Raw genomic sequence first — 20,770 nt, 5'->3', positions numbered from 1 at the left:
ATATTGAATTGTTCCTCGGTCTCGGTAATTCCTTGATCAAATTCGTCGTTACTGTTGTTGTTCTCGATATTAAAGGTTTGCTCGTCCTCATCAGCAAGTTCTTGACTTAATGCCTCGTCCTCCTGTCGTTCTTGTTCTTCCTGTTCTTCTTCGTCTTGTTGCTTGTCATCTTCATCGTCAAAGCCGCCTTCTTCTTCTTCATCCTCGTTACCGGCGACATCGAGCACGTCAGGGGCATAATCAACAGGTGGTTCAGCGTCCTGCTCAGCTTTGCCAATGACAATGTCAGGCTGAGGAGGCTCGTTTTCTTCCATTTCGGGGTCCAACACCAAGTCGTTATCGTCTTGACCGTTTGAGGAATCGTCGGCCCAAGTTTCCTCCTCTTGTTCTTCTTCCTCTTCCTCTTCGTCTTGGTTCATTTCTACGCTGTCTTCGTCGTCAATGTCAATATTGTTTTGTATATCCAGGTTTGTGTCATCTGGTAGTTGATCTAAATTGTCTTGGTCGTCGCCCATGACCTGAAGCGTATTGACTATAGCCATTGCGACTGCCACCCATCCGGTAGTGGTGGTCAGTGTTGTCTTTTTGTTATTTATCATTGTCATCATTATATAAAGAATGGGCGAGATTTAGGAAAGGAATGAAGGGGAGATTGTACACAGAAAAATATACGTGCGCGTGAGAGGAGAGAAAGTAAAAAGAGGTTTACAAATTGGCGGTATGTGTAAAAAAATAGCACATGAAAGGAATCCTCTTAATGAACCATGTCACGTAGCACAAGGCATTGTTCTGTTGCTTCGAAATTGAATAAAGCGTACATCTTCTTTATATCTCGAAAAGAAATGCATGTCTCTGCCACTCTAATTACGTTATTTCTGCATGTTCTTCGATATCATGGCAATCATGTTGTTGCCCAGGATGGTGCTCTCCGAGAAGCGATCCTCAAAGTATGCGGCTGATTCCGTAAATCGCTTTTGATATGCCTCCATGCTTCCTAAGGATACACTTTCGGCCCAGCCACGTGCACAGGTAACAAACTCCATGTCATCTGGTCGAATCTCTTTACGGTAAAGTGCCGCTTGGATCGCGTCTTCCAGCATGGTTGGATTGCGGAATAGATACTCCGTAATGCCCCTAAAAGAAGATGTACATCCACCGTTTAGCATTGATGTGTCCCCTTCTACCATCTCACCTGATATCCATTAGAGCAACCAGTAAGACGTACATCCATAATCTGAATAACGGAGTCTGACACACCATGTGTTCGTACGGACTCAAACGGAGTGTATACCAACAATCGACCTATAATAGGCAAATTAGCTTTCTCCCTCTGTCTCGGCATTGGACATCCTTTTGCTCCATAACGCATTCACATCTCTAGTATAGTTACCATAGCAAGCAGCGACAAGTGCGAGTTTGGCTGACGCTGTTGTGCTTTGGGCATCTTGGATAATGAGAACTCGTCAAGGATATCGTCTGACAGTAAAATTGGAACATGGTCCTTTTGTAATCCGCCAAATACATATTCGCCAGCCTCTTTAATCCGCGCTCGAAACTGTTCTTCTTTTTCTTGGATCATCAGTTTAAATAAATCTGCAACGGATCGTGCATACTGTGTAATTTGTACTTTGGCAATGGGATTCATGATAGCAAGACCTATTATCCTCCAAGAAAACATGTTAGTCCAAAATAAGAAAGGAAATGGATGATTCCTGTTCGGGCTGTACCTGCATAAACGTGCCATTTGTTGCTATAGATCCGCATTGCTACGTTGACCTTGACGTTTTCGATACCGCCCACAAAGTGTGGAATGAGCCACTAAATCGACAAACGAGATTAGCAAAGATGTAGACATGCAGACACATATACATATCATGACTTACGGGAAATTGAAAGTTTGCCTTCCATGCGCTTCCCATACTGTATAGAAGGACGACAACAAAAGTGAGGTTTGGTAAGCGCTCGGACAACTACAAAATCCTCTTACCTTAAAAAGGCAGCATGGGTGACAGCTTGTGTATCTGCGGTGATCCGATCATGCTCTTCGGCACTGAGATGTACAAAATTGGATTCGAAACATGACAGAATCTTCAATACGAGGTCGTACTTTTCGTCTGTCGCTCGCTGACATACAACAACCAGCGGCTGACCACGGGGATCGACGCCAGGTCCGTGCATAGAATGGCACGACACGATATGCACGTCAGATGGCAGATATTTTGTTAATGCATCGATTTCCGGCTGCTTCACTGATGTCTAGATAAAGAATATCCCAGGTCTTTAAGTATCTTTAAATACCCAACCCCACAGAAAACCTTCCCTTTCTCTCCTTCACATACCTGGCCTCCCACAATGGCACCCATTTTCGTGGCTAAAATAAGGATAACAAAGCTTAAAATATGAATGCCTTATTCTTCCGTCGCTTCAACTCATGCATCCACACTTTACCAGGTCCAAATTTCGCTACTACAGATTCGATATATTCGGCTTCAACGGCATACATGATCCAATCGCAACGACGCGAAACGTGAAATCCATCAGGCAATACATTAATAGGTGTTCCTGTGCAGCAAACGAGAGAAAGTAAGATTTTTGCTTCGAATACGAGGTCAAGCGATCTTACACTTTTCCACACTATAGATTAATACCTTCAAAGTCCTCTTTGAGCTTTTCGTATTTCTCTGGTAGATCGCATACATTCACGCTGGCAACAGTTTTATATATTTGTTTGAGTCATAATCGTACCGTGTAGTGGTTTTGTACGCGCAAAAAAAAAATAGGAAAAGAAAAAAAGCCTGGCTCAATCGCTTACTTTTTCCAGCCAGCTTTGGAAAGACGATGTGCATAAAATCGACCCATTCCACCTGCACCAATGATTCCGAGTTCGACATTCTCCTTCTCCTCTAAAGACATGGTGTGTGTTTCGACGCGTATGAGTAAAAAAAGGTTCGTTCTCCCTTTCTTGGCGGAGCTTTTAATATGCTTCGAATGAATTGCCGATTACCAAGGTGTACATACCGATCGTGCTATATAATGCTACATCTTTATGATATGTTCATAACGCAGTAAATACAGTGACCGTATCTCAGTATTTTCAGTGCATCGAGTAGCTTTTTTGATAAAGTCAAAGGATATCTCATAGTGGAGTTCATGCGTATTTCTTCCTCGGTCTACATGTTAAATTGAAGAAACTAACAGATGAGTTCGCATAATTATATGTAAAAGAGAGCATCATTAGTATAGCAGAATCACTCTGAAATATACCACATCTCTGCACTGTGTATGATCATTAACGACTCTTGAGTCTCCAATAAGTGTGTGTGGCCTCAGACGTGCAAAGCGGACTATGACATCTTTCACTACAGCGATCTGTAAGCCATTAGGAAGTACTTATTATTGTATATAGACCTACCAATATATAATACATTTAATACATTTTCTAGTGAAATGATCAGCAGATGTACCTACGAACTGTCGCATCATCCCTGCTTCTCTCACTGAAGATTATTACTGCCACAGTGTCTGATTTCAATATTATTAATTAGAAACCCTGGGCTTTAAGATAAGGGTAGGGTTCACTTTTTATGTAGTTTGCATCGCATAACATCTAACTCTCCAAAGACTTTTATTAAGCAAGGAAATTGCTTGCCACTACATTGCGTGTCATTTGCAGAAGAAGCGATAAGAGCTCAACACTCAACCATGGCATATATCAGGAGCAAGCAGGGCAGGGACATCGGCCCCGGGCGATTTCCTCTTTTCTTTAGATAAGCCATGTGACGCTGACAAATGTTTGCTTGATTATGCGATCGCGCATCCTCCTTTCAAAAGCGTGCATAAAAACGGGGTCCAAGGTGCAATGACGCACACAAAACTTTCTTCCGGAGTCTATGTGATACGATGAGCTATGTGGTGGAGAGAACTTGTGAAGCCCCTGTGCAACTTTTGAACAGGTGAATAGCTTGTGAAACCCTTGGGTTTACATAAGCCTGTGAAGCGTGTGGAGACTCCAGGTGAAAAAAAAAACCAGCTATAACCCCAAAATATACTCTTCTCACCTTTTTTTATCCTTTCTTCAACTTTGATTTATACTTTGTACTTCTTTAAGCTTTAAATCTACCACTGCTAATATTACTTCAACCACACATAGTACAAAATGTTCGACTACAGCAGCCATTCACATCGTCGATATAATCCACTGACGCGATCCTGGGTCCTATGCTCGCCACATCGCAATAAACGACCGTGGCAAGGTCAGAAAGAAAAAGTCAACCAGGAAGAACGACCTCGGTATGATCCACAATGTTACCTATGTCCCGGAAACAAACGCGCACACGGTGACGTAAACCCACAATATACATCAACATTTTGCTTCACGAATGACTTTGCAGCGGTACAAGGCGATCAGCCGCCTTCACCGAGTTCCAGCGAACAGGACGATCTGCTGCGTACCGAGGGCGTACGAGGCGAGTGCCACGTGATTTGCTTCTCGCCGCGACACGATTTGACGATGGCAGAAATGACCACAGACGATATCATCAAGGTCATCTATCAGTGGATCCAAAGTTATCGCGACATGTCTACAAAGGAGTTTATCCGCTACGTCCAAATCTTTGAAAACAAAGGTCAGGCCATGGGCTGCTCCAACCCACACCCGCATGGACAGCTATGGTGCTTGGAGCGCATACCGGTGGAGCCACAGCGTGAGTTTGACTCGTTACTGGCGTACCGTGAAACCCACAACGGCCACTGTCTACTCTGCGACTACATCAAACGAGAGCTAAAGGAACAAACGCGCATCGTTGTCGAGAATGACACGTTCGTTTGCCTCGTTCCCTTCTGGGCTGTTTGGCCTTTTGAAGTACTGTTGCTCCCAAAAGCTCATGCCACCTGCCTGCCCAAATTGACGTCAGAACAAATTGACGATTTAGCAGATCTGTTGCGAAGGATCACATGTCGCTATGACAATCTGTTCCAATGCCCATTCCCGTACTCGATGGGTATTCATCAAGCACCTGTCCAAGAAAACAATGATTATGCGCACATGCATTTCCACTTTTATCCGCCGCTTTTACGTAGTGCCACAGTTCGTAAATTCCTTGTTGGGTATGGTTCATTATGCTGCTTTTTGCTTGCTATTAAGGGGACATGCTGACAATAACGATCGCTTAAACTCTCTTTTTAGATTCGAAATGCTTGGAGAACCACAGCGTGATATTACACCGGAACAAGCTGCTGAACAATTACGAGGGTGTTCAGAAGTACATTATAAACATCAGCAACAACAACAATAACTAATAAATGATAAATAGAAATCGATTACATGTTTCAATGAAATACATAATGATCGTACGCTGCAGTTGTACCCGGATTATGTGCTTTATCACACTTGCTGAAAGAGCTAGATCAAGTGGTACATTCAGTATCCATGACTTGTCACTGTATCTGCTATTAAAAGAGTAGAAAGAAGCGCCTCTATTACTGTCATCAACTACGATCACTAGAATATGTCCAAGCACTTATTATCAGCATGATATTATTCACTTAACAGCTTTCAATGCTACTATGCAGTCATGTAGTCGAAGAAGACAAAAAGAGAAAGAGAAAAATTTCCGCACCAGAAAGAAAACCGAGGAAGGAATAAAACAACGTTCAACAAACATAAGAATACGTAAATTTATTCTGTAGTGGGTTGTTTCTTTTTCTCCCTTTCCTCCTTCTCCCTCTTCTCTCTCTCTCTCTCTCTCTCTCGCTCTCTCGCTCTCTCGCTCTCTCATTCTATAGCACTCAACTCTCGAAAACTAACACGCCTAGATGGATGATACCCCACGCGGCGGCAGTAGCAGTAAAATGACGCCTCCTTTTACCCCCAGCTCATCTACAGCCAACATGACCTTGTCATCCTCATCAATCATCAACGGCCACAACAATACCACAGCAGCCGAACACGACGAATGGGAAGCCATGTTCGACCCACAATACACACACCTGCGGCGACTCACTGCCCGTAAAGATACATCGCCTGGCCCATCACTAGCAGAGACACCTACGCTGCCAAGGATCGATCATATCAAAGTACAAGCGCCATGTCCCGACCAGATCGACATTCTACCATGTCCTTCTGCATCGTTTGCAAAGCATCAACGGAACGAAGCACGGCTGGGGCTATTACAGACGATACGAGAGCAAGGACTATCGGATCGACATGATACCTGGAAACTGATGGACCAACAAGAGGCACAACGCAACTGGCAAGAGCGTCTACAAGAGAAGATCAATGAGGACCAAGAAGACGATGATGACAACGAGGATAATGATCCTGAGGGCGGGGACGATACGACAGAAAAGCCGAAAAAGAGGAATGACAAGAAGCCTGTACGGCGTCGCTCCTTTTTGTACTTTGCTTTTGGGTTCTTGTTTCCACCTCTATGGATCATTGGTGCATTGCATGTACCGCCACAGCGTCAAAATCCCGGTAGTCAGGCTGTTGACTTGCTCTGGAAACGGCGTTCTCGCAATGCATTTTTCATTTTCATTGTTACTGTTCTTGTTATACTCATTCTTACCCTAGTCCTGAAACCTGCGTCTATCGGCTGGCGCACCAGTAATAATATGCGACCTCCTCCTCCTCATCCACAACAGCCACCGTCAGACGAAGAGATATAAAGTTTTACTTGTGTAATATTCTTTCCTTTTTCTTTATTATTATTGATATTTCATGTGTGCGAGTAAACGATGTGTTTATTGCTTGTTGGGATGAGGAAAAGAAAAAGTGTATAAATGCGATGAAAGGGTGGCGTGGAAAGCAGTAAGAACATGCATATTATGCGAAAAAGAAAATGGTATGTTTGTACAGAAAGCGTGGATGTGGATGTGAGCTGAGCGATGAGAAAGAGCGGTGTGGAAAGGTGTAACAGAAGTGATGACATGGGATGAAAGATGCTTGACGTGGGATAGAGGTGGAATTATGCGAGTATGTGTGGGCTTGGACTGATGCTCATGGCTGACATGCCCGTTGCTACTTCTTCGTCCTCTTCATCGCTGCTATCTTCTCCACTTGAATCGTCGTCTTCGCTCGATGAGTCCTCGTCTTCGTCGTTTTCACCCCGCCATACAGAGTATATGTTCTCGATGAATTGGCTGCTCGTCTTCAACTTGTACGGGTCAAACGGGAAAAACGACTGGACCGCTTGCAGATTGGTGTGGCCCATGCCGGATATAGCGATCTTCTTGTTTCGTTGAATAATTGGATGGACATACATGAAATTGGTTGTACGTGCCATATGTGCAAACTGGTTCACGACCAAGTCTGAGCAAACCTTGAGTGGATTGAGCCGACTTGAGATCAATCGAGGCAAGTTCTTTAAACCGACGCACCAGTTGCGCGTCACATCACCGTTACCACCAAGAGTGATAATAGGTACAGTGTCGACCTCACCATTGCTGCCGATGGTCTCATTGCTGCTAGCTGCGTTTGTGCTCATGGGTGGCCCTTGCTGTACAGGTTCTTCCACTACTAGATCCTCCAGACCGTCCTCGCACACAAGCTCTCGCCAGCGGAAACAGAAAATGTACATGATAGCCTGCATCGCTGCGTAGAATATGTCGTACTTGGATGCATCCGGCTGGGTTCCACGATGCTCGTGATGGTCGACGTAGTCATTGCACCACTGCGAAAGCACGTTCACAGATCTCTGGATACTGCTGACATCAAGGAACTTGGCACGGGCGACATAGGACGCAATGTACATGGCACAGGATATGCGAGTAATACCCGGACGCGATGGCTCCATCATGTGTTCCAGGAGATGGTTCAAGAAGAGCTCTGGGTAGGCATTCACGTCGAGCGAGCAAAAGTAAAAGACCAAGAATTGGGTGTAGCGCGATTTTAATGTCTTGACAACAGTCCCATCAAAAATCGTAACGAGGTTGTTGAACATATCGGTGCGTTCAGAAGGGGTGGCGCCGTCCATGCCAAAGCTGGAAAGATATCGTAGCAGCAGTAGCATCATGGCATCGAGCTTGCGCGTCATGGACTCGATCTTCTGTTTCCGCTTCTCTTCTGACAGCTTCTTTTCAGTCTCATTGTCGCTGTCGTCACCGTCAGCATCGAATTCGTCGTCGTCACCCCCGTCATCTTCATCCGAGCCCTCATCATCGCTGTCGTCCGACATGTAGTCCGCATCGAAATCCAACGTAAATTCTTGTAACTCCACATCTTCTTCCAATTCATCGAGTTCGATTTGAATATGAGCCTGTATTGTCATCAAATCCCGCGCCGCAAAGAGGTGAAGTTTGTTAAGAGAAACATTGCAACGATACGAAAATGTACTTTCACCACAGCGGGAAAGAAAGAAAGACATCTTACATCAAACTGGATCATGTGCGTTATCAGCAACGACATTACATGTTTGCGCAGAAAAGGTATGTACGTGGTGACTTGGAGAATATTATTGATGTATGCAGCCTGGCTGGCACTGCTTTCGTGCGTTCTGGGAATGTACGAGAGGATGGCTTGCTGTAACGCTGAGATACTGGTTGGGATCAATTTGAGAATGCTCTTGAGCGCAGCATGATTTCGTTTGTATGCGTCTGAGCGAGATACTTTGGCGTATGATGGCATAAACGGACCTATGTTACCGATATGATAAAGCCAGCCCTCAATGGTTAGTATCCCATGTCCAAAAGGCCCTCCTTTCTTTGCTCCACTTACGATAACCAAATCCCTTGACCAGTTTGCGAATTACGGGTACGACGTAGAATGCATGCGCAGACACAAGGTGTTCAAGGAACGCTACATAGGCATCTGCAAACTTGTCTTCCCGGAAAGCCCAGTCAATGTTCAGCACTGCCTCTACCAAAGTGGCACATGACTTGTCAAGCTGAGATACGTTTTCCGACAGAATTTGGATCCACAGAAAGAGCTTCAGAGCCGACGGTGCATCGGCATGATTGGGATCAGTCAGCAGTAGGCTCGCCAACTCCTCGTAGCGCTTGAGGTTACCCTTTTTGTGTGTGTGTGTGTGTGTGTTGTTAGAGTTGGTTTTTGGGTTGAATACAGCAAAGGGGAGAGTAAACACATAAAGTAAAAGAAACAAAAAAAAGTAGTTGAAGAAGGAGGAGGGCAGCACGAGCAAGAGTTCGTATACCAGGTTTTTCCGTCAATTCCTTTTCACACTTTTTTTATACATCTTTTACAAAAGCGATTGGGCTCTCCCTTTTGTGATCTTTGGCCTTGCGTCATTTCCCCTCAGAACAATACGGTTGTATAGAAAGCTGCCATTCGCTTTTTCTTTCTAGTTTTTCGGTTGAATCTTTTTTTTTTCGGTAAAAAGTGTGCAATTGGGATCATGTATGAGCAAAGTTCCTTTCATTGGCTCCTCCCTTCTTTCCATTCCTTGGAAAACAGAAAAGATAAAAGGGGAAACAAAAGCAATAGAAAACATAAAGAAGAAGAAAAAAAGTCAATGTGCTGCTGCGGCATATTTTACCTGTTGCTTCTCTTTCAAGGCGCCAGTGACAAATGTCTGCATGATCATTTTGGTATTTGTCAATTTTGCTCGAGACACATTGTCAATCGATGTTTGATCGATTTCAGGATCGCGGTACGTATCCATGACCATCGGCATCCTGTTTTTTTTGGAGTTGCGTGTAATAGAAGAAAAAGAAAAAAGTTCGGGGAAAGGGAGAAGAAAGTGCTGCCTACTGCTGCAGATAAGACTTCAAAGCCACAAATTTGAACTGCATTTTGTGGCACAATGCCACCATTCGAGAATACTCCAAAGTCCGAAAGTATGTATCGCTTATATAAGGCCCATTCTGCATTCTGCAATCCGGGTCAACGTTAGTCAGTCATTACAGTAGAAATTGATCCTGCAGTGGGTAACCCTTCTCATTGACAGCATAAATTGACAGCCCTTACACATTCTTTTGGGATAAGGTCTATTGCCATGATATGAATAACAAGACGACCTTCTTCAAGTACAGGCTATCTCTTATACTGCTCTTCTACTACATTAGAGCTTCTTAGAATAGTACTATATGGACCTATATCATTCTACTATATTACAAAATGCTTACAAGACTACTAGAGAGCTCAGGATCACTTTTGAGCGGCTTCTGTTTTGGATGATCATATGCCGTAGAACGATGGAACTCCATCGGCCCATTTTAGCTCGCAAGCAACAGATTCGTCGCTGCTCTGACTACTGTACATAAAGAAAGAATGCTTCAATGGTACATCTGCGTAGTAATATCAGCACCTTTGGCAGAAAGAAGCCGACGACAACTCTGGGGGATACTCCTGGGAGAGTGTTAATAAGAACAAGCGACCAAAGCATCATAATGTCTACATCAGTAGCTAGCATTTCTTGTTGACCTTTATTTGGCGAGGAGGAAGGTGAAGAGAAAGTGAGTTAATTTAGTATACAATATTATGATATACCACTTTACTGATACATTTTTCCGCATAGTGGGTAGTCGGTGGCACTGACATGACACGAGCACTGCGAGAGTGCAGTCAAAAAGTCCAAAAATGGCGCAAGCATTTTTTTTGATTCACGCGCTCCGGTACTCTTTGGCTGGATTCATGTACTAAATCTCTGTCGTACTTATTCGTATTGTTATCAACCCAAACGATGCCTGATATCGACAATGCGTGTGCCAAAGAAGAATATAATGGAGGCGTCAAATAAAATTAAGTACTGGGCTCAGATAGACGACAACGTTGGGGTACTAGCATACAAGTACTCGTTTTGCGACTAGGAGAAAAGCAACAGAAGCGACAGCAGCCACCGGAACTCAAAGCTGGCGGCAAGGTTATCATGTATACCGTCTTCGAGGTTTCCACACTCCGGGCATCACGATAAGAAAAAGACAATAGCCCATGCAAGCGTGAAGCATGTGGTAATCCAGATGCAACAGAAATTCTTCGTTATAGCATACTAGCTACAAGCAAGGACGACATGTTTGTTTGAAGAATCAAAGGTCTTCATATTCGCAGAGCACAACAATTCACGCACATAATAACAAATACAAAACACGTGGATAGCCGTACGAGCATAGAAACAAATGGTATCTTACGATACCGAGTTGTTTTCTCGCACTTGGCCTTATTATCATGTTGATAACGGCTAATTACAACATGTTTTTTCTTCACAAATGCCTCAATCAGCGGGCTCGTGATATATAAAAGTGTAGGGAATTGATACGGGCACGACAAGTTATTTCCTTATATGTTCGGGGCACGACAAGCTCTAATAATAAATATGCTATGTTACACAGAGCAGCATAATAGCTGACACTCTTGTGTTACTTATAGCAGATGGGTGGTGTCGTGCCCGTAAGAAGCACAGCGCGTATGTATTATGTAAAAAGTCAATTCGATGACATATGTAGGTGGGACGCGTCGTGCCCGTAAGGAGGAAATTTTGAAGACGTATAAGTAGAAACTTGCCTTGTTTTATTCTTTAGCACGTTTTCGTACAAGAGCGCCTCTACTATACTTAATATTTCACACATTCACAGCGCTACATAGAAAGGTTTCTCTCTTTGTATTTCTCTTTTTTACATTTTAAACCATCATATATATCTTCTCTAATTTTCCTCTACATAGATTTCTTTTGTCTCTCAATGGTTTTAATTTATACCGAATGCAGCTGTCAGCTTGATAACATACTTCTTGACGTACATATTTATATAGTACAAACGTTTGCTGGGCAAATATCTATGAAACTTTTCATATTCTATTTAGAAATAGTATGGAATATCCTATATCAAGTAATTTTACACTGTACTGCAGAATTCTTTGATTAATCAAAATCTGGCTGTGATCTATGAGCAAATTTGAACAGAAGACTTATAAATAAGCACAAGAAATCAATGCTTCTTACGGGCACGACACCACCCATCTGCTGTAATTAACACAAGAGTGTCAGCTTTTATGTTGCTCTGTGTAACATAGCATATTTATTATTAGAGCTTGTCGTGCCCCGAACATATAAGGAAATAACTTGTCGTGCCCGTATCAATTCCCAAAAGTGTATATCATAGAGAGCAAATGAACGTCACGGAAAGGAGGTAGTATTTGTACAGAAAAGTGTGGTGTAAGTTTACCGGTTCTTCTATTTCTCCAGTATCACATCTTGATAATTTAATGCGTTAAAAATACTAGAGATATGTTTAATGCAATTGAGCTACATGTACACATTGTGTGTGGCAATGGAGAAAGCCACTACTCTACTGAAAACAAGAACTGCGCTAACTTTGTTTATGAAGCACAATGTTCGCAGCTGCTGAATGATCACTTTTGCGGAACTTAAAGGTTGGCTCCCAGCTGCATCCTGTGATGCCATCAAAAAAGGGTTGCGGGGTGCATTCATCGTCCATACACTCGAGAATCGAATCTGCGGTAGATGAACCCTCTAACCAAGCACCATGCAGATATCCGTAGTAATCTTGTGAATAAGCCTCCCCACTCCAATGCAGCTGAAGATATACACATTTGTTATATATACACAGGAACATAGAAAAATATATCACGCACTAGCTCAGCTTTACGGAAACACTACCTTTGGCTTTTTGCTGTCTGCTGGAAGTGGAGCGCGTATGTTGTCATGGTGTTGCGTTTGCATACCAATGGGCCAATTCGAGTAAGAGCCCCGAAACAATGGGTTACTATGCCAACGTGGAACGAGGATCTCTAAAGGTCGTGGAACAGTGAAGTCTGGGAACATCCGCTGAAGTACGGCCGTGATTTCCTCGATAATCTCGGTATCGGACATTCGCTCAATCCGTTCAGAATCTTTATAAGTTGTTGTCACCATTAATATATTGTCGCGTCGTTTTTCGTCGGAATTTTGTGCAGAAAAGTAGCCTGGTGCGTTTAGGTTCTGCCACACTGTGTAACCACTGTCTGGCTTGGTGCCGTTGGTGTCTGCATAAAGTGCAAACTGTATAAAAGTGGCAACATAACATTTGTATAGTAAACAAGGCGGACATAGGTACGACGGCCCTTTTTGTATCCGTATGCAGCATTAAGTTATATAATTTGTTATACGTACCTGCCAGTCACCCCAAAACTGATGGTCAAATTTTACAAAGATTTTAGTATAAGTTGTCATGTGGAAGCTGAAAAGGGCTTCCTTTTTCCACTCAGGAAGCTCTGGTATGAATTGTACGGTGTTGCTTTGAAGGACACCGAGACTAATGTACGAACATTGTCATGCAAGTAATCAGCAGCAGAAGCCGACGGTCTATCTCCACCCTTCCCCTACCTTTCAACTTACGAGAAGGTGCACAGTACATAGTCGCCAATAATCTCATGGCCATTGTTTGTTGTTACCCTGACCAGTCCATCAGCATCGGTGGTAGCTTGACTATAGTCTACTTGGGTAACCATCGTATTTAATAACAATCTTTCATCCTCTTCTTCCAGGAACATATCGGCTTCTTTGCGTAATATAAAGTTAAATCCTCTGTAATGTAGTAACAAGAAGGTGAGAATGCTGTGGAACTATTAAAGTTCACAGGCTATGATCGTCACGGGATCCTGCGCGTGGTTATTCGGTACTCCCAAAAAAAAAGCTTATTTATCTTATACCTATGATCCACCACAAATTCATTTCCAAAAGGGAAAGTGCCAACGGTCATATCGGTGGTACCGGTTGCATAATCCAAAGAGGCCACTTCGGCAGGCTCTGCCAGTTCCCAATCAATAGCGAAATATTCGACTGCTGATTTCAGGGGCGTGTCTGGCTCCCAACCGAGTAACCGGAGAGCGGTTCGACTGGATAGATCGACTTGGTTTTTGGACAGTCGTTTCTCTACGATGATATCATTATTTAGATTAGTTCTGAATGTGTTTACTTGTTTGTTTACCAATCAATCGCCCCCTTTATCATTTAATAGGGGATACCTGCGTAAAGCACCATATCCTCCATGACTTGCTCAAAATCCTCGGTGGTTTTGTGGCCCATCTCTGTCGATGTCGGGCCATAAGCATCAAAGTACACGACGTCTCGTTTATCATTAGGAGTTGTTGCGAGGCCATGGCGTACGGCTAGCCTGTAGATCGGATTGGCTCCTTTGCCATATATCTGATATACATGCCACGCTGTTTTATTTAGATAATGACTTGTGCACACATGATTTCGAACCTATCACTAAAATGTATGTATGTGTTACCCAATTTGCTCCGAGCTCAACAGAATAATCGCCAAACGGCTGATGCTGGACTCGACCTTGTGTGATTATTTTTTTTTGAAATCAGGAACTATGGTTAATAACCCTCTCTTGCGCTTCTCCGGCCCTTATCGCGCGAATATCAGAGAGACAAAGAAGCAGTATACCTCCAATGAATGACTGCGCTTCGATAATCATGAAATCAGTTTCATTCTTTTGGCTTAGACGAGATGCAGCAGAAATGCCAGCAGCACCAGCCCCTAGGATAGCCACTTTGGTGCGGTATTGAGCTGCGTGGCATCTCGTTGTAGCTGTAGCTAGCAGCAGCGTGGAAACAAAAGTAGTAAGCAGGGATATCCGCACTATCATCACTAAGAGTGAAGAAGAAGAAGAAAAAAAAAAGAAATAAGGATTGAGGAGAGAAAGAGGTTAAATGGTGCGGGTAATACATATCGCAGCAGCTAAATAATGCTAAGAAGAATAATAGCGATTTTTGATACGTTCTTATTACTGGCGCACATGAAGAGGGACGAGTTACCATGGCGGTCTACATGTCCTAAATTCGACCAATATCTCCGATAATCCGATTGGCCATCCACTCCCATGTATGACACTTCACGTGAGCAACAGCAGCAGCAGCAGCAGCAGCAAGCATTTGTCCTGCTCTGGTATTTACGTTTAAAGTATTGATTATAGTGACGCCTACGATGAGATAAAGGGAAGAGGTATATATTATATATTCTCTTTGGAAGCAAAACACGGACTTGTTTCCCATTGCGGAACCACATTCCGCATAACCAAGGGGCGACCTAGAGAACAGCAAATAAGTTTGTTTTGCCACATGCAGCGTAGTTTTTGATGGGTTGCGTTGGGCTCCTTCTTGATGACAGGGTTGATGAATGGGGCGAGTGCATATCATCTCCTATTATACAAATGCGCGCGTCGTTGTCGTCCTCGTCCTCGTCCGCTTATAAGTTGAGCCGCTTGATGGTCTGCACCTCCTTTCTCCTGCTGCAGGAGGTTAAAAAAAAAAGAGGCATTTTATTTTGCGGCATTATCTTTGAAATATTAAGGAGGAGAGGTATTTTATTTTTTATTGAAAAGTGGCGGGATCATCATATGTAAAGAATTCGTTTTTAATGCAAAAATAAAGAAAAAAAAAGGTAGAAAAGGGTGGCTCTTTCTCAATGTTTTTCGAGTTGCAAAAAAAATAATAATAAAAAAATAAAAGAAGTTGAAATAAAGGGATTTTTTCGTATGGCCAGTCTTGATGAGAGCATATGAGTTGGAGTTGGTGGGGGTGTGCGAGAAAAAAAAAATGCTTATATACAACATATAATTAAAGTAAAAAGAAAATGCGCCAAACATGATATAGAGAGAAAAAAAATGCGGGGTAAAATATAAAAAAAAGTGGGGGGGGATGGGTTGGTTGGGGGGGTGGTCATGGAGAGTGAATTATAGGAAAAAGTGTCTGTCAATCATGAACATCAACGGTGGATGTGGAGACGATGCATATACAAAGGGAAAAAAAGCACATATGTAAGAGAGTAGAAACTGCGAATAAAAATAAACTGACGATGAGAGCGAATAATAAAGAAGAAGATAATGGAATAGTAATAATAATGATAATGATAATAAAAAGAAACGAGTGGCCGGGTTGGGTTGCGGTTTGTTCGATAATAATGATGATGTTGTTGTTGTTGTTGCTAGTAGCAACAAGAATAATAGAGTGAGCAACGTTACATCATTGCCATGGAAACGTCTGTTGGTGCGACAAACGGACCATAGTCCTGCTGCTGCTGCTGCTGCTGTTGTTGTTGTTGCTGATGATGGAAGCTGCCGTTGTATTGAAAAGCGCTCGGTGACAGAAACTGCTGCTGCTGCTGCTGTTGTTGGAACAGCTCAGGCTTGTACGACGAGAAGAGCGTCACCGGTGGGCGTGCATAATAGCGATCGGCAGTGTTGAACATGAATGGACCATGACTGTTGCTGTCCGAGACGACCATATCATCAGCAGCAGAGATGAACTGGGGCTGATGGTAGTAGTGCTGTTGCTGGTTGAAATGAATGGCCGAAGCTGGCGACGATGTGAGCGACGAGGCCGAATCACCTGCCTCGGACGACGAGTTGGTACGCGATCGCATTATCGGATAGTGCGGAAGACCACCCGCTGTCGTCGTCGGAGCCGGTTCATTGTAAAAGCTGTCCAAATCCAACATTGGGCTGAGTGTGCTGCATCGACTGTTGTCACTGCTGCTATTGCTGTGCGTTGTTGCTGGAGGCGTCGTCGTACTACTACACATTGCTGCTGCTGCTGCCGCTGCTGCCACCGTCTGCTGCCAAGAAGTGGGCGGCGTTGCTGTTGTTGTCGAAGAACAACCACAGTCGTTGCTGCTATGCCCTTCGGTCGTCGTCGTCGCTGTTGTCATCATTGCATCGTCAAACAAGGTGTTGTCATTGTGGACCATCTTTTGGTGATCCATCAAAAAGTCCGGATGCGTGAATCGTTTCCCACACATGGCACACATGAATGGCTGATCCAGTTCGTGTGCTCGCAGGTGCTGATCCAAATGCTCCAACAATTTGAACATGTGGCCGCACGATGGTTGTGGGCAAGTGTACGTACGTTCAGGCTCGACGAGCTTTGTGGTTGCTTCTGTTCCTGTCGCTGTCGCCGCTGCCATGACAGGTTGCCAAGTGGGTGTTGGAAGCTGCTGTTGGACGGATGCCTCTGCTGCTGCTGTTGGAGAAACGAACCCTGCAGCTGCTGCTGCCATGGCGAAACGGCTGCTGCTATTGCCACCGTGATGATCATAGTGCTGTTGCGTTGGCGTGAGCGATTTGACAAGGGGAGCAGGCTGATGATGATGAGATGGCTGTTGCTGGTGTTGGGCAGCTACTACGGCGGCGGCAGTAGCAGCAGCAGCTGCTGCTGCTGCTGCAGGATCCATCATCGTGTGGCGGTGATGGGGATGAGGAGGAGGTGGAGGATGCACCAATCTGTACGAGGAGCTGTCGCCGCCTACCGTGGTTTGATGACGGTGATGCGTATGGACTGGAGTGGTAGCATTGGACGTAGCTACTACTGCTGGCGAAGCTGTCGCATTTGCCACTGCTGCAATACTGGACATGGGATTAGCTGTTGCTGCCGAAGAGGTTGAAGCTTGACGGCGTCTGCGCTGCTTGTACGTTGGCGAGCCATCGAAAAGCGACAGTGTGCCAAAGATTGCCTTTTTCTTCTTGAGCGCGTTCGAATCGAGCGGGGACTTTGACGACGAAGCGTCAGACGACACGTGTGGTTGTTGCTGTTGGCGAGCTACACCAGCACCATTGACGACGACAGGAGCTGTAGGCTGATCATTACGACCGGGGGCCCGAGCCATTGGCTGTTGCGAAGACGAGGACACGGCCTTGGGTGAAGTCGTCGTCATCGTCGTCGTCGGTTTGCTTACTTTTGCATAAGCTACGTGGCGGTGAGGGTGAGCACCATCCAAGCTGGACGACAAGCGTCTTCTGGCAACTGAAGCAGACGCAGGCGAGCTGGGTGTGGTTGCACGGCTTCGCACACGAGGTCGGGCGGGTGTCTGTGGAGGGGCAGCGTGTCCCGCATGACTCAGGTGGTGATAGTGATGGCGACCGCTGCTGCCAGTGGCGGTAGCTGGAGTCGTCGTCGTCGTCGTCGTTGCTGGCACGGAATTTACGCGTGATCGACGGACTGGAGACGTTGTGGTAGGGGTGGTACTAGTGGCGGGTGGTTTGCTGTTGACGATGGCAGCATTGGCAGATCTGTTGCGTTGATGCGGTGACCAGCCCCAATAGCCTGCTGCATAAAAAAAAGGGTAAACAAAACACTTGCCATGTAAGCTTCTCTTTAAGCCTTGGTAACTTTTTCAGGTTGTGCCTTCCTTGCTACCTTGTGTATGGGGTACGGTGCTACATCGAGCCGCTTCATCTTCCAGTGCATGCGCTGTTGCTGCAGCCGAGAGTGACATGCTCTTTCTCAATTGATCAAAGAGCTCCTGCGTCGAATCAAGGGAGAGCGAGGCTGCAGGCTCCGCAACGGCAACGGTGGTTGGCTCCATGTCCATCTTCTCCCGCTTCAGATCCCGTTCCAGGGCATCAAGGAACAGACGATCATGAGGAACAGAGTACCAGTAGAACACCTTTTGCTTCTTTTGCGTGCGGATACAGTTGTTCTTGTAGAGCATATCCAGCAATTCGGATTTGGGCTCTTCCAGGCGGGCGTCGCTTCCGGGCTTGAGGTTGCGCAGGTCGCTGAAGATGCCTTCTTCAAACTTTTTGGCGTTTGTCACTGGACGGCCGAACGCGTGGAAACGGAAGGTGAGCGAGCGAACAATGTCGGTGCCGGTAATGTAAAACAGGTCGTTCCACAGCACGCAGGACATGTCCTCGCCCGTTGGCAGCCGGAAACGCTTGATGGGCGCGCTGTCCTCCCAGTTCTCCGTTGCGGTGGCCAAAAAGTACTTTAGGTCGTCAATTTGCGCCAATCGCTCAGCGGTGTTGCTGTTGGTCGGTGTGGGCATGTTGTTTGTGGTCGACGACGAGGCGGTGGAGCCGGTGCTGCTGCTAGTGGCTATCACTGGCGACATTGTGCTGGGCAACCCTCTGTTGGGATGCATCTTGGTGGGTATCGTCATGGAATAATTTGTTCCGTATGCGAGTGTGTAATGTTTTTTTTTTGTGTTTTTTGTTTTGTATATACGAAAGGTGGGTATTTTTTTTTGTACAAAGAAAGAGGTGGGGTTGTTATAAAAAGAGGTGGTGGTATTAGTACAAAGAGAGAGGGAAAGAAGACGAAAGGAAAAAGAAGGAAAAGATTCGAGAAAGCTTCAATTATTAGATATCTGGAGGGGAGTCTAACAAAAGGAAACGGCTCCTGCTGCTGTTTGTTGCTGCTGCCTGCTGCCTGATGCCTGCTGCCTGCTGCCTGATGCCTGCTGCCTGATGCCTGCTGCCTGATGCCTTGCTGCTTGCTGCCAGCTGCCAGCTGCTGCTGCAGTGAGTGCTCAAAGCAGGCGGGCAAAAAGGAGCAGGATTCTGCTTTTTGGGGGGGCTTGAGTAGGGTTGAACACTGCACTCTTTTGGGCGGACAAATATATGGTATATGCATGGGGGGAATTGGGCAACTGAAGAAAGGGTGTGTCTACTACATGGCTATTGGCTAGCAGCAGCAGCAGTAGTAGTAGTAGTAGTAGTAGTAGTAGTAGAAGTAGTGGACAGTCATTACTTGGACGCTTGAGCTGTTTATAAATACGGCAGGATAGCGGGGGACATGGCATGGGTGACGATGGGGGTTTAATGCTTTGTTGGCATACATCATCCACACCATTCAGCACCGCCTTTTTCTAATTATTACCAATAAGAGCTCCGTCATCACGATTATCATCATCATCTCAGTTCGTATTGCAACTAGCCAGCAATGAGGATTGGTTCGCTTTATGGGTAGGTCGTGTGGATGTAGCGCCCACTGTGATGGTGTTAGACAAGGAAAGGGCTGTCACTCGACGTCCTCTTCAGAAGATCGCTTTTGTTTTTAGCAGACAGGAAAGCAATCTTTTTGTTCTAAGCGTTAGTATATAGACCCTAATCCGCACTCCCCCCCCTCACCTTTTTATTGCCCAATTCTGATGGTACATCAGAGGGCGTCACGCGGTGCCCACTCACGGTGGAAGCTACAAGAGTTCCGGATACGCTTTCCGAGAACAAAAAAAAAACTTGCGCGCGCGCACTCGCGGTGGGGGAGGTAAGCAGCAGCAGCATCAATCAGCAAGCGGCATCAGCAGCATATCGTTCATACGCGGCACTAGTTTAACAAAGGAGGTGAGGGGGAGTGGGGCAAAGGAGTTTTTTTAGTATAAACATCGATCTGCCACTTTATCCATTCCACCCCCACTCCTGTTTTTTTTTTACTTTCAAATCTTTCAAAAAAAAAGGCTGCAGATCGCCCCTCTTTTGGACACAAACAGAGATGGGACACACTCGTACGTTCAAGATCTGATTCATCCATATTATCGTGGGCTCTTGTCGCTGTTGTTGCGATGGTAACAGTTGCCCTAACAACCGATCGCTCTTTTCCGTCCATCAAATTATGTTACCATGACAGTAGCAATGATACGTGGCTGCTGCTTTGTATGAGTGGGTAGCTACTATAGGCTATGTCAGGAATAGGGTGTGTGTGGTGGACCAGCATTATACTGGGGACATGAATCCGTACGTTCTTGATGGGATATTCCGTCTGGTACTGTTAATGCATTGAGGAAACAGAAAGAACGGTGATGGCGCACAAACATCGCCCATGTGCATTTCTCCAAACAACAGCAACAGCAACAGCAAACTTGTGTGGTCGCAAAAAAAAGAGGGGCTGCTGCTACCGTAGATACAGTACAAGGTGCTCCTAGAATAAACTTTTGACTTTTGACTTTGAGCTTATGTGCTTAAAGCGCAATCGTTAGCAGCACACCCTCTCTTCTTCTTAATCTGTGCTACTTATTAGGCGAAGCACTTGAAAAATGTATCAACGACCAAGATAGCACTGGGAGAGGTCCACCAACCCCCTTCTTTTTCCTAA

The 20,770-nt window shown here is 45.1% G+C and overlaps 8 protein-coding genes across 8 annotated transcripts; 2 read left to right on the top strand and 6 right to left on the bottom strand.

Moving 5' to 3' along the window:
• Positions 1–869: 869 nt before the first annotated feature.
• Positions 870–2,913, bottom strand: BDB00DRAFT_877987 (uncharacterized protein; the record flags this gene model as incomplete). The annotated part of the gene is made up of 10 exons (XM_053127678.1): positions 870–1,134; positions 1,226–1,302; positions 1,391–1,656; positions 1,728–1,818; positions 1,884–1,920; positions 1,988–2,256; positions 2,340–2,371; positions 2,449–2,562; positions 2,649–2,704; positions 2,813–2,913. 10 exons carry the CDS (start codon positions 2,911–2,913, stop codon positions 870–872), a joined length of 1,308 nt encoding a protein of 435 aa, XP_052974192.1.
• A 1,117-nt stretch (positions 2,914–4,030) lies between these two features.
• BDB00DRAFT_851073 (galactose-1-phosphate uridylyltransferase) lies at positions 4,031–5,629 on the top strand. The gene is made up of 2 exons (XM_053125481.1): positions 4,031–5,106; positions 5,186–5,629. The coding sequence occupies exons 1-2, from the start codon at positions 4,157–4,159 to the stop codon at positions 5,292–5,294; spliced, it is 1,059 nt and encodes a 352-aa protein (XP_052974191.1). The 5' UTR covers positions 4,031–4,156; the 3' UTR covers positions 5,295–5,629.
• A 260-nt stretch (positions 5,630–5,889) lies between these two features.
• Positions 5,890–6,666, top strand: BDB00DRAFT_792297 (uncharacterized protein; the record flags this gene model as incomplete). The annotated part of the gene is made up of 1 exon (XM_053121108.1): positions 5,890–6,666. One exon carries the CDS (start codon positions 5,890–5,892, stop codon positions 6,664–6,666), a length of 777 nt encoding a protein of 258 aa, XP_052974190.1.
• A 299-nt stretch (positions 6,667–6,965) lies between these two features.
• BDB00DRAFT_773584 (RNA polymerase I-specific transcription initiation factor RRN3) lies at positions 6,966–8,635 on the bottom strand (the record flags this gene model as incomplete). Its single annotated transcript, XM_053120102.1, has 2 exons — positions 6,966–8,255; positions 8,369–8,635. Coding segments are annotated over 2 exons (1,557 nt in total), but the record flags the coding sequence as incomplete, so codon positions are not given.
• BDB00DRAFT_86028 (RNA polymerase I-specific transcription initiation factor RRN3-domain-containing protein) lies at positions 8,512–9,702 on the bottom strand. Its single transcript, XM_053125988.1, has 2 exons — positions 9,492–9,702; positions 8,512–9,005 (listed from the first exon to the last, which is right to left on the bottom strand). The coding sequence occupies exons 1-2, from the start codon at positions 9,627–9,629 to the stop codon at positions 8,661–8,663; spliced, it is 483 nt and encodes a 160-aa protein (XP_052974188.1). The 5' UTR covers positions 9,630–9,702; the 3' UTR covers positions 8,512–8,660.
• Positions 9,703–12,258: 2,556 nt separating this feature from the next.
• On the bottom strand, positions 12,259–14,550 carry BDB00DRAFT_773571 (uncharacterized protein; the record flags this gene model as incomplete). The annotated part of the gene is made up of 8 exons (XM_053120101.1): positions 12,259–12,475; positions 12,559–12,950; positions 13,062–13,203; positions 13,287–13,475; positions 13,601–13,821; positions 13,929–14,096; positions 14,185–14,240; positions 14,349–14,550. 8 exons carry the CDS (start codon positions 14,548–14,550, stop codon positions 12,259–12,261), a joined length of 1,587 nt encoding a protein of 528 aa, XP_052974187.1.
• A 2,099-nt stretch (positions 14,551–16,649) lies between these two features.
• BDB00DRAFT_721936 (uncharacterized protein) lies at positions 16,650–16,814 on the bottom strand (the record flags this gene model as incomplete). Its single annotated transcript, XM_053118190.1, has 1 exon — positions 16,650–16,814. A coding segment is annotated over one exon (165 nt), but the record flags the coding sequence as incomplete, so codon positions are not given.
• A 1,392-nt stretch (positions 16,815–18,206) lies between these two features.
• BDB00DRAFT_728865 (STE like transcription factor-domain-containing protein) lies at positions 18,207–18,620 on the bottom strand (the record flags this gene model as incomplete). Its single annotated transcript, XM_053118280.1, has 1 exon — positions 18,207–18,620. A coding segment is annotated over one exon (414 nt), but the record flags the coding sequence as incomplete, so codon positions are not given.
• Between the last annotated feature and the right edge of the window lie 2,150 nt (positions 18,621–20,770).

This window comes from Zychaea mexicana (assembly GCF_025766255.1).
Source record: "Zychaea mexicana strain RSA 1403 chromosome Unknown BDB00scaffold_122, whole genome shotgun sequence".
In the NCBI taxonomy this organism is placed as follows: Eukaryota; Fungi; Mucoromycota; class Mucoromycetes; order Mucorales; family Lichtheimiaceae; genus Zychaea; species Zychaea mexicana.
The sequence above is the reverse complement of the archived record's forward strand: the minus strand, read 5'-3'. Positions and strand labels throughout refer to the sequence as shown.

Excerpts from the sequence above, each read along its gene's own strand:
- BDB00DRAFT_851073 (XM_053125481.1), top strand. The coding sequence starts at position 4,157 with ATGTTCGACTACAGCAGCCATTCACATCGTCGATATAATCCACTGACG. Across the intron at positions 5,107-5,185 it reads GTTCGTAAATTCCTTGTTGG|ATTCGAAATGCTTGGAGAAC; the intron begins GTATGGTTCATT and ends CTCTCTTTTTAG.
- BDB00DRAFT_86028 (XM_053125988.1), bottom strand. The coding sequence starts at position 9,629 with ATGCCGATGGTCATGGATACGTACCGCGATCCTGAAATCGATCAAACA. Across the intron at positions 9,006-9,491 it reads CCTTGAAAGAGAAGCAACAG|GGTAACCTCAAGCGCTACGA; the intron begins GTAAAATATGCC and ends ACACACAAAAAG.